The 12,008-nt window shown below is 39.3% G+C and overlaps 1 protein-coding gene across 1 annotated transcript in view; it reads left to right on the top strand.

The window, feature by feature from the left end:
* The first annotated feature begins 418 nt into the window (after positions 1-418).
* ergic1 (endoplasmic reticulum-golgi intermediate compartment 1) overlaps positions 419-12,008 on the top strand; it is a 98,414-nt gene continuing 86,824 nt past the window's right edge. The window contains exon 1 of the mRNA XM_048543212.2: positions 419-585. Coding sequence (XP_048399169.1) covers positions 566-585 — 20 coding nt within the window. The 5' untranslated portion in view covers positions 419-565. The remainder of the gene's footprint in view (positions 586-12,008) is intronic.

Raw genomic sequence — 12,008 nt, 5'->3', positions numbered from 1 at the left:
AAAAAAGTTTCACATTTCCTTACAGCTATACTTTAAGGTACAACACTAGAACAGTTCAAACCATACAACGAAGTCCTCTACGATTTATTGGGTAACAAGTAGTGGCCAAAGTCCATTAGCCATCTAAGATTTAACACGTAAGTTTGTTCAGCGCTGTATTAAGAATCCATGCCAAAAGCAGTTCGTCTGGACATCTGCCTCATTTTTTTCCCCCTTCTTGAATCAGTTGGTTCTAACGTCGAGAAGTGCTTCAGTTTCTCAATGTTATTTGGGCAGGAAGGGATGGAGAGGAGAGTGCGGTCACCCTCTGCTGCTTTAAAAATAAAAGAGAGAAAAATAAAAAAAACCTCACACCAAGACACTTTCTACACTGCACGAATCAGACCGGAAAAAGAGTAGAGACCTGTTTCTCAGTACAGCCAATAGCGAAATGCAAGGCGTTCAAGAGTGACGGTGTATCCGGGAGACAGCCGGTGGGCTGCAGAGAAAGTTGCTCACTTTACCTTTGATAATTTGCACTGCATTCATCTTCTTCTTGGTTTGATTGCAGTTTAAAGCCGCCGGGATGGCTTTCGATGTCAGACGGTGAGTTGAGCTGGGCTTCGTGCATCAATTATATGTCTAATTCTAGTGCAGGCGAAGCTTTGGGAGGATGTAGAGAGTTCCTTTACATATTGGAAAAAAATACTGTATAATTTGACATTAAGGACCAACTGGTCCTTTTCTCTTGTAAAAAAATTCCACTTCAGAAACTGCAAAAAAAAAATCCTCAGCAAGGGAACATTAGGGAGCTGTTAACAGCTGCACTTTTTGTATGTTTGCAAATCTCATCCAGATTTTTATTAGAGCATCCCCGAGCTGAAGAATACACCTTTCTGGATAGCTTCTAACCTATGTATCAACGGGATTAGATGGAAATGTATTGCTCATGTCAGATTTGGAGAAATTAATCAGTAAATGCCCTTTTTATTATTGTGTTAAATGCTTGTATTAAATGATTTTTAAACCTGTCCAGAATAATGCAGTTTCCATGTTCTCTCAAGTGAATTGTACCTTCAGCTTAGTGATTTGAGTTTTGTGATTAATTTTATTTAATATCCTTTCTTTCATTGTGAACGGGAATAGGGCTAATGTATTAACACGTGGCGCACAATGATTTGTTCTTACTTGGGTCCGGCTGCACCCGGAAGTTTTTTCTTCTGGTTTTAAGTTGCATTTCAGAAACTACATGTATTGGAATTTCAGTCTAGGATATAGAGGATTAAGGCAATTTTATTCTTTAAAGAAGTGTCTCCCAATTAACTATTTTGCGTGCTTGTTTAAAATCCTGATAAATAATTTGGTATCGATTTGGAGCTTTATCTTGGTTGATAAGTTACAATTAGAGCTAGCTCTTCCATGCCTCTAAATTATGTTTTAACCACTTTTCTCACATGGTTCTTGCAGAGAAACTTTAGCACCAAGGCTGGTTTATTGTCTTAAATGTATAAATACCTGAACGTGAAGCTGCAACCAATCATTCAGAGTATATTCACAATCTTAATGTATGGATCTTAATCCTTACAATGAGGGTATAGTTTTGATTTTAAAATAAGTGTTTCACATTAAAAGTGTACGTATGCTGTGATTATCCTGTAATAACTGAAACGCATCTTTATCTCTAAATTCAGTTTCAGTAACCCCAACAGCAATTTAGGTTTCACGTCTGTGTGAATTAGGTGCAATGTGGTTTGCGAACTATGGCCAATCTGTATGCCTTGTCCTGGGCTCTGCCAGAAAAATTGATGATCTGCAAAGAGTGGAAGTCACTGGTACAATAATACAAGTCAGGTGGAAATGAGAGAGAATCCATGCCTGCTACTCTGCAGTACAGCATGTGATGCACCACATGCATCGAAGTAACAAATCAATATCAAAGATTTTTCTCCAATTCTACACCCTTTCTTTTTAGTTTCATTCTTGGTTCTCTTTTTCTCTTGAAAGTACTGATTTATTCATTGAGTATGGAACTAATAACACTCTCCTACCCTAGTTCCATTTCTTTTGTAAGATCGGTTGGTAAGTGTCATTGGGTTGCCATGGACATCATTGTCAAACCCATTACTGTACTTACGTTGATCTTAAAATATGAATCCAACAATTTTTGTGGATATCTAGCTAGTTTTTGGGAACAAGAATTTTAATGTTTCTTTTTCCAGTCATGTCACTAAAATGTTGAATCCGGTGGTAGTCTCCTTATTGCCACTCTGGACAATGAATAGCTCAAGCTAAATTTGAGATCTTCTGCTGTGTGATGTAGCGATTATTCATGTTTTCTGGTGGTATAGTTTAACACTTCTTCCAGTTTCATTTATGTTTTGTTTTCTGCCCTCTCTCTTGTACTTTGTCTTCTGAAATCAACAGAAGGGTCAAGTGAATATATTTAAATATAGACCAAAATTAATTGGGCAATGCAGCCTTTCCACTCTGAACTAATATGTATAACTGGTACCTCAGTATGATGTTGCTTAGATCTGATAAGTGACCAAGTTTAATGGGACGTGGAAGGAGGTTACTGGAGAATGATGTAAGTATCTAAAAGATTAATAGCTCCAAGAATGATGGCATTGGGAATTTAACTATCAGTTCAGTTTTTCAGTCTTCAATGCTCTTGCATCAAATAGATCTTGGATAAATGATCTGAAGAGGTGAAATTTAAATTAAGGATTCATCAATACTAATGAATATTGTGCTGCTGAAACTTTTTCATCTTGCCCTAGTCAGGACAAACACAAGAATGCCAAATTTTAAAAGATCATAACTTTTATACTTCAGGGAACAAAAGTTCAGATTGGTTAACCAGTTGGCTGAGGTGTTGTCGTGAAGAAAACCATGGGGAACTCCAGGATCCCTCACCCCTTGTGTAATTCAGTAAAAGCACAAAGCGTGAGCATATTCATTTTGTTGACAGAGAATTGGCCTATACATATGTATGCATGTCTGTCACTTATATCAAGAGCAAATGAGCTATGATACAGGCTCATCTTATTTTTAGATTGGTTGTTATTGTACCTGTTAGTGAGCTTCATGGTTCAAGTACATTTACTGGAAGTGACTTATATTCATAGAGCAGGACTCTGCACTCTACAAATAAAAGGGATATGTTTAAATGAAAGATGAAGAACCTTGATATCTTGTGTCTCTCTGTAATAATCAAATTCTGTCCTATCAAGTGGCAGTATTAATGAGTTATAGCACATGTCTTTAAAGCTTGTGGATGAAACAACATCATGATGTTAAGCAATATGTTGGGATATTTCTGAAAATCATCAGCATTTTGTATTCAATGCACATAAGAGTCACCAGCATGTTTTCATAATTTTATATTCTCAAATTTTATAGTTAAGGAATTTGAGGTTTTTTTTGAACTTTTTTTGCTTCTGCCTTCAAAGGTGTAATTTTATAATCTAGATTTTCAGCCAAAGAATGGTTCAATATGATTGGAGATGCCAATTAAGTGCAAAAACTCTTGTTTATTAACCAAGTTTGAATGCAAAGCTTTCAGATCTGGATAGAATATTTTTGTTGTTTGCTGGTCTAATTTTGAGTCATCCTGCATTAGTGTTGTTACAGTTCCATACTCAGTGGGAAATGAACTATCAATCTCATGCTCTATTAATAGAGCATTCAGAATGTGTTTCACATCCACAATCCACATAGTCCTGCAGCAGATTTTTCATAATTTCACAATGAAACCACTCAACTTTCAGATTATTACACTATTGTGCAACATGTGAATCTTGTTTTTAATATGTATCATTATTCTCTGATGAGGACAGCCATTGATCTATTTTGTTATTGTTCTGTATAATTTTAATAGGTATTGATTTGATGATTATGGATGCTATTTTATGCATTGTGCGCTTCACCTAGATTTGAAAATATAACAGAATTTCAAGAATTGATTTCACCAAATGTCTCAAGACTTTGTTCAGATTATTTGTAGTTTTGCCGAAAGTCTTTGCGTTGCGTTGAACAATGCTATCAATCGTACTGCTTACGACAGGATCAAAAGTAGCCGGATGCCAAACCTTCTACAATTATAATTAAGCAATGGGTTCCATGGGAAATTTTGCATATTTCACAGTCTGCTGTGGCATTGTTGGTTTGTTTAAAACCAGAACACTATTACATTTTAATGCAGATTTTCATCTTCAGCCAAAGTTTCAGGATTGCAGGTAGGTGCATAGAAGTGTTCAGGGGGTCCATTATTTTGCAGTGTTAATTATTAAGTATTGGTGCACTCTAATGGAATTTGTGTTAATTCACTTAGTTGCTTTTTATTCTCGTCTAAGGCCTCAGATAAAGTACTTCCACCCTTTGTGGACACCTGAGATTTTCATAGTTTTGATTAGGACCAAAATGGATGCAAGGCTAGAAGAAGATTTTGGTTGAATCTTGGATACAGAAGCCCACTTTTGCTTTCAGCACCAAATGGTGTGAGAAAGTTGGTAGGTTGTATTTTAAAGTTCCCAGCATTGTTTAAAAGATGCTGAGTGCCAATCCGTCATGCTTTTCATGGAGGTAGCCACTATTAGTAAGGCCTGTTGATTTATGTTTAATGAATAAGGTGTGAACTGTGACCTGGAAGTGGAAATAGAATTTCCTATTTTACATTTTATCAGGGAGTGTGGAAATCTGAGCTGCATCTGTTACCAAAATCAGAGCTAGTCCAGCTAGAGATGGAGGAGTTGTTTTTATGAATTGCTCACTTGTTTTTTATGGGCAATTCGATAAGAATTTTGACTGAATTTCAACGTTATTATAGGGTCAAATATGAATACTAGGGTGAATGTCGGTATGATGGGGATGAAAGGGCTAAGAAAGCATGAGTGTTGATGTGGTTGGTGAAGGAGATGAGGGTGGAAACACCAAAATCTGACCTGTTTTGCTTCATATATCATTTCAAACTGCTGATGTTTTCATACAGAAAGCTGGGTCTTGAAACTGGGCTGCATTGGCATTGATGTGCCCCTTCCGAGGGGCTGGCTTCAGAGGTGACGTGCTGATGCCTCGTCCATACTTGCTTCTTGACCAGAAATTAAGGCAGGAGCACTCCTGGAGGATGGAAACACGATCAGCGAGTCAGGGAAATTTCCAACCTCCAGTATTCGTCTCAACTAAGAAAATGCAGGCCTCTGTTTAATTGATGCCTTTTAATATTTCAGTGGCTGACTTCTGTCATGTTAAAAATCAAATTAATTTATGAATGCTGAAAATGCTTGTTATCATGTCATTTTACTTGAATGACATTAATCTGCCAGAATACTTTTGACATTGCTTTAAAATTGTGGCAGTTTTACCTATCTAATATAGCATTAGCTTTTGAAATATTGCAAGCATGTGCATGGAAGGAATTAGTGCATGGAATTAATTTGCCCTCTGGGTTTTGAGTTGCATAAAGGAAATAGGCTGCAGTAACAGTCGTGTGGTTGTTTAATTGTATTAAAAAGTTTGCTAGATTGGTTATTTTAGTTAACCAGACTCGATACTGTACAATTTTGAAAATGAGGCACTAACTGCTATCTGTTATTCGTAGAACAAAATTCAAGTTGTAATTCAGTGTGTTATGGCATGTTACTACTTTAATGTCTCTGCACCAGCAATGCTTCATATTGTCAAATAAGGCTAGTTTTATTGATTTTTTTTTTATTACAATACCGTTGTACCAATGGAAGATATACTGTACACTGTATCCCACAGCTTTGCTTTCAACATGAGAAAAAATATTTAAGACTCTTTTCAGTTAAATTCAGGTCTGCTCTAGGTACCTGCTCTCATTGTCAGTTGCTTCCTTTGGCAGTGTTTTTTCTCCTGTCCTATGTTTACTCAAACAAAATACATTTCAGTGAAATAGCATTGGCATTGATTTGTGACCAACTGGCTATTCATGCCCTTTGCAAAATGATTTTTCAGTCTCTCTATAAATTAAGCATTTAAGTGAAGCCTGAAGCAACATATAGACTTGGTATAATTAAACAGACTTACCTAAATCTATAGAATTTATCTTTGAGGAACAGACCAAAATGAAGAGTGCACTACACACCAGGTTACACCAATCACTCATCTTTAATCAGATGGTGCAGACTTGATGGGCTGAATGGCCACATATTGTTCTGTACATTTTTGCCATTCCATGATCTTCTAATAACTGCTAGCATTTTTACCCTTTCTAATTCCTTTAACAAAATCTCTTATTCTCCTTGCCCATATTTTGGTCATCTGTCCTGAAACTTCTGAATGTGGCTTGGTGTCAGATTTTATTTGCCAGTTCTCCTGTGAAGCGCCTTGGATTGTTTGCATTTAAAATGCTATGCAAATGACTTTTCTCTCTTATTTTTGACCTGAATGTTTCTTAAAATAATTTTATGAACATTCTCTTTGCTCAAAAAAATATCCAATACCAAAATCATTTTTCTACGGCAAAATAGTTAAACTGACCTCAGAAATCTGACAGTTGGCAGTACTGAATTCATTAAGTTAAATTATTTCCAGCAATACTGACAAATCAGTATTCCAAATTCCTTCATGCATTGCCCAGTTTTGGAGGTCAGTCGCATTGCAAATTTTATGATGTTCAAGGTACTATATAAATGTACAAAGTGTTTTGCTGATTTGTGGGGAATAAATCAGATGAAGGAACCAATGCTGAACAGAACTGGGGGGAAGTTAAGAGATATTACTGAAAGTTGAGTTAAAAGATTGGATTAGGACAAGACTTTAAAATTGAAAAACTAAATGTGTTAATTGGTTGATGTCCGGAGTATGGGACAAGGTAGGCAAACTCTATGAGTGGAGGGTCAACAAGACAGCATGTGCACAAAAGGGCATGTGGCATCACCAAAGAATGTAGGCAATGATAAAATCATTCATTATACCAGTGAGTGATTTTTCACAGTACGCTTGGACCCGAGTCAAAAATTTTTTTTGGTAGTACGCTAGTTATAGTGATTGTCTGTTTCATGTGTGTCTATTTTTTTTTGGTTTTAGGAAAGAGTTTGTGAATATTTATCTTCAAAGTATTGGCAGGAAGTCATTATCATGCTGCAGCTGTATCATGGTGTTTTTTTTGCTCTGGTGATGAGTTGGCAGATATGCAAATAGTCAGCTGAGGTGACCAGAAAGCCACTTCCTCTGTCGAAAAGAATGGTGCGGGGTTACCCCTGAAGTTAGAGGTCGGTCATCAGTGTTTCTGTTTCTAATATTGGTGAGTTGCGAGTGGGTGATTTTTAAGCAATGCTTGCTTTGAAAGAAAGAGTTAGAAGTCTTGTTTCAAGTGGAAGCTTTAAAATATATCATGATGCGTTATTTGTTCAAATCCAGATTTTTAAACTCTATTGTAATTCAAGTGGCAAGTAAACATTAGTCACAACAGAAGTTGCTGGAAAAGCTCAGCAGGTCTGGCAGCATCTGTGAAGAAGAAAAATCAGAGTTAACGTTTCAAGTTGGATGACTCTTTCTCAGAACTGATGGTCTCCAGGAAAATGTCAGTTTATATGCAGAAAATAGGGAGGGAGATGGGGTAGGGAGTAAAAGATAGGATAAGGGATAAAGCCCAAAGAGAGAAAAGAGCAGTTGCGCAGACAAGGAGTTGATAATATTTGGCTAGGAGGGTGAATAGCTGTTGACGGGCACTGTTAGTGACTAACAATGGGTAGTATGTAATGACAGGCTATTTGATAACACTGCCTAGTATGCGGGGTAGGGGGTGAGGACATGGGAGAGTTTAGGCCCTAAAATTATTGAGCTTGATATTGAGTCAGGAGGGTATGGGGTCTCCAAGCAGAAAATGAGGTGTTGTTCTTCCAGCTTGTGCTGACCTTTGCTGGAACATTGGAGCAAGCCAGAGACAGAGATGTTGTCCAGGGAACAGGCTGATGTGTTAATGTGGCAGGCAACTGGAGGCTCTGGGTCTTTTTTTCAAGCAGAAGTGGTCTCCCAGTCTCCACTTCATTTCTCCAGTGTAGAGGAGACCACATTGTGAGCAGCTAATGCAATAGACGAGATTCTGGGATGTGCATGTGATGTGTTGTTTCACCTGGAAGGTATGTTTGGGCCCTTGGATCATGGGCAGAGAGGAGGTAAAAGGGCAGGTGTTACACCTTCGCCAGTCACAGGGGAATGTGTCGTGAGGTGGGGGTGGGGTGTGGTGTTTAGGGGTGAAAGAAGAGTCCCTGCAGAAGGCGACCAAGGGCTGGGAGGGGGAATATGTGTCTGGTGGTGGCATCTTGCCAGAGGTGGCGGAAATAGCGTCACGTGATCTTCTGGACGTGCATGCTCGTGGAATGGTATGTGAGGATGAGGGAAGAGAAGGAGTGAGGGTGGAAGTGTGGGGGATGGGTTGGACCTGGTTGACGGCCCTGTTGACAACTGTGCTGGGTAATCCTTGATTGATGAAGACTGTAGACGATTTGGAGGCTCCTTTGTCAAAGATGGCCTCGTGAACAAACGCAATGGAGATGGAGGAACTGAGAGAATGGGATGGAGTCTTTACAGGAAGTGGGGTGTGAGGATGTATAGCCCAGTTAGCTGTGGGAGCCAGTGGGTTTGTAATGGATACTAGTGGCCAGTCTACCCAGAAATGAAAACAGAGGTCAAAGAAGGGAAGAGAGGAGTCCAAGATAGGTGAGGGCAGGGTGGAAATTGATGAAGTTTACCGGTTCTGGATGCCATTTCTGCCACTTTCAGTGAGATCCCACCACCAGACACATGTTCCCCTCCCCTCCCTGGTCCACCTTCTGCAGGGACCGTTCCCTTCAGGACACCCTGGTCCACATTACTTCACCTCAACACCTCCCCACAGCCCCATGGCACCTTACCCTGTGACTGGCGAAAGTTTAACACATGCTCATTTACCCCCTCCCTCATCAGTATCCAAGGGCCCAAACATACCTTCCAGGTGAAGCAACACTTCACCTGCACTTCCCAGAATCTAGTCTACTGCATTCGCTGCTTACAATGAGGTCTCCTCTACATTGGGGAAAGGAAGTGTAGACTAGGTGACCGCTTCGCAGAACATCTACGTTGTGCTTGCAAAAAAGACTCTGAGCTACTGTTACCTGCCACTTGAAAGCACCACCCTGTTCCTTGACCAACATCTCTATCTTATACATGCTTCAGTGTTCCAGGGAAGCTCAATGCAAACTGGAAGTACAACACCTCATTTTCCACTTGGGGACCCTGAAGACCTCCGAACTCCATAATGATTTTAGGGCCTAAACTCACCCCTACCCCTCACACCAGGCCTTATTATAACATAGCTTGCCATTACACACTACCTATTGTTGGTCACTAAAAGACCCCATTAACAGCTATTCACCCTCCCGGGCAGACATTATCAACTCCTTTGTCTATGCAGCAGCTCTTCTCTCTCTTTGGGCTCTATCCTTTATCCTATTGTTTATCCCTAGCCCATCCCCCTCTCTATTTTCTGCATATAAATAGACGTTTTCTTAGCTACCATCAGTTCTGACGAAGGGCCAGTGGACCCGAAACGTTAACTCTTTTTTTCTCTCTTCACAGATGCTGCCAGACCTGCTGAGCTTTTTCATCAAATTCTGTTTTTGTTCCTGATTTACAGCATCTGCGGTTTTTACTAAACGTTAGTACTTGCTATTTGTGATCATAATGTTTAATTTACTTTAAATGGTATTGATGATGGGCTGTGTTATGATTGATATTTGAAATGGTCTGTATCTGGAATTTTATGAAAATCTCTTCCTTAACCTTTTTGGAAAAGTAGATTTTTTTCATCCTGTTTTATTGTCAAGAACTTGCATTTTTGTAAACTGGAAAGCAGGGTTGTAAATTTGACATGTAGCTGTCTGAACAAACATGAAAGATCATTAGTGTAGAGAATTGCGACTTGAATCGTGAATAAAACTTGAGGTACACCAGACTTGAAACCTTGGCAGCTCATTTCTTAATGTATTTTCCAATTTTCAAGGATGTAAGATATCCATTGTACCTTTATTTGTAAAGCAGGAAGTAAATGCCTACCTTTTTCATTTTAGAAATTGGAAATAAATTGTGCTTATTGTGCATAAACACATTTTCAGCATCATGCCTTTAAGGCAATGGGTGGAATTTAATCCATGATGTACTGTTTCCGATGATCAAACCAGAAGTTTGTGTTACATTTCTCTTTTTCTTTCAAGTTTCCCACGTGATTGCATGTAATAATTAATGTGCTAATGGTGTGCGTGGGACACATGTGATTCTGCACCAGCAGAAACTTTGCAGTGGTGAACAACAATAGTAGTTAACCAGGTTGACAAAGAATAGGTTGAGCCTGTACTCAGTGGAGTTCAGAAGAATGAATAGCGTCCTTATTGAAGTATGCAAGATTCTTCGGGGATTTTATAGGGTGGATTTGGGAAGGTTGTTTCCCCTTGTGGGACACCAGAGAGTGTAATCCCAGAGTAAGGGGGCTGCAGAGCAGGGACCATTAAGTATATGCAAAGCTGAGATAGGCAGCTTCAGTAAGCAAATCAAGGGTAATGGGGAAAAGACTAGTTGGAAAATTTGTATGAGAATTATCAGATCAGTGATAAACTCATTGAGTGGTGAAGCAACCTCGGTGGGCTCCTACATCTGGTGGTTTTATTAACATTAAATATATTGGGAGCTGAGATCTGGTGTGGATTTGTTTTTTCAAATTTAACTATCGCTTGTAAATATTTCATGACATTGGTTTCACTTTATTCATGTGTGCACCATCATTATTTGAGGCTAGCTTAGTTAGATGTGGATTTAGTTTATATGGATTTTAGTAAGGTATTTGATAAAGTCCCACATGGCAGATTGGTACAAAAACGAAAATCACATGGGTTTTAGGGTGGGCTGGCGAGATGGATACAAAACCAGCTTGGTCATAGAAAACAGGGTATCGGTGAAAGGGTGTTTTTCAGAACGAAGACCACTGGTATTCCACAGGGATCAGTCTTGTGTCCTCTGTTTATAGTATATATAGATGATCTGGAGGAAACTGTGGTTGATCTGATTAGTAAGTTTGCAGATGACGTGAAGATTGGTGGTGTTGCTGATTGTGCCGATGATTATGAAAGGATACAACAAGATGTGAATGGACTGGTGATTGGATACAGAAATGGCAGATGGAATTTTACCCAGACAAATGCGAGGTGATGCATTTTGGAGGATCAAATTTAGGTGAGAGTTATAGGCAGCTTTTTAATCACTAAGCAAATCAAGGGTTATGGGGAAAAGACTAGTTGGAAAGTTTGTTTGAGAGTTTATTTATGGCAGAAGCCTTAGAAACATCAACATACAAGCAGATCTGGGCATGCAGGTCCACAGTTCCCTAAAAGTGGCAGCGCAGGTGGCCAAGGTGATTAAGAAGGCATATGGCATGCTTGCCTTCATTGGCCAGGGCATGGGGTACAAGAGTTGGGAAACTATGTTGCAGCTATTTAAACCCTTTTTGGCCGCATTTGGAGTATTGTGTACAGTTTTGGTTGCCACACTACTAGAAGGACATGGAAGATTTAGAGAGTACAGAGAAGGTTCACCAGGTTGTTCTCTGGTCTCGCAGGCATTGGCTATGAGGAAAGGTTAAAAAGACTAGGATTGTTTTCAAGGTGAGGGGGAACGTTTAAGGGAGATGCGTGAGGGAAGTTTTTCATGCAGAGCACGGTAGGAACCTGGCATGCACTGCCAGATGATGTCATAGAAGCCAGCACGTTGGTGACATTTAAGAGCCAGCTGGATGATTACATGAATAGAGAGGGATACGGGCCAAATCAGGGCAGAAGTTTTGTTTTTTAGTTTAGTCAGGACATAATGATTGGCACATGCTGGGAAGGCTGAAAAGCCTGTTTCTCTGCTGTACTTCTCTTTTGTTCTTTGTTCTAAATATGCTGTCATGCCTCATGATTGGCATACATTGGCTCCAGGAGAATTCAGAGCATTTTCTTTGCTGTTCCTTCCACAATGTTCTGGTTTTTGTTCAC

This window comes from Stegostoma tigrinum, chromosome 13 (assembly GCF_030684315.1).
Source record: "Stegostoma tigrinum isolate sSteTig4 chromosome 13, sSteTig4.hap1, whole genome shotgun sequence".
Classification (NCBI taxonomy): domain Eukaryota; kingdom Metazoa; phylum Chordata; class Chondrichthyes; order Orectolobiformes; family Stegostomatidae; genus Stegostoma; species Stegostoma tigrinum.
This window is presented reverse-complemented; position numbering and strand designations above follow the sequence as displayed.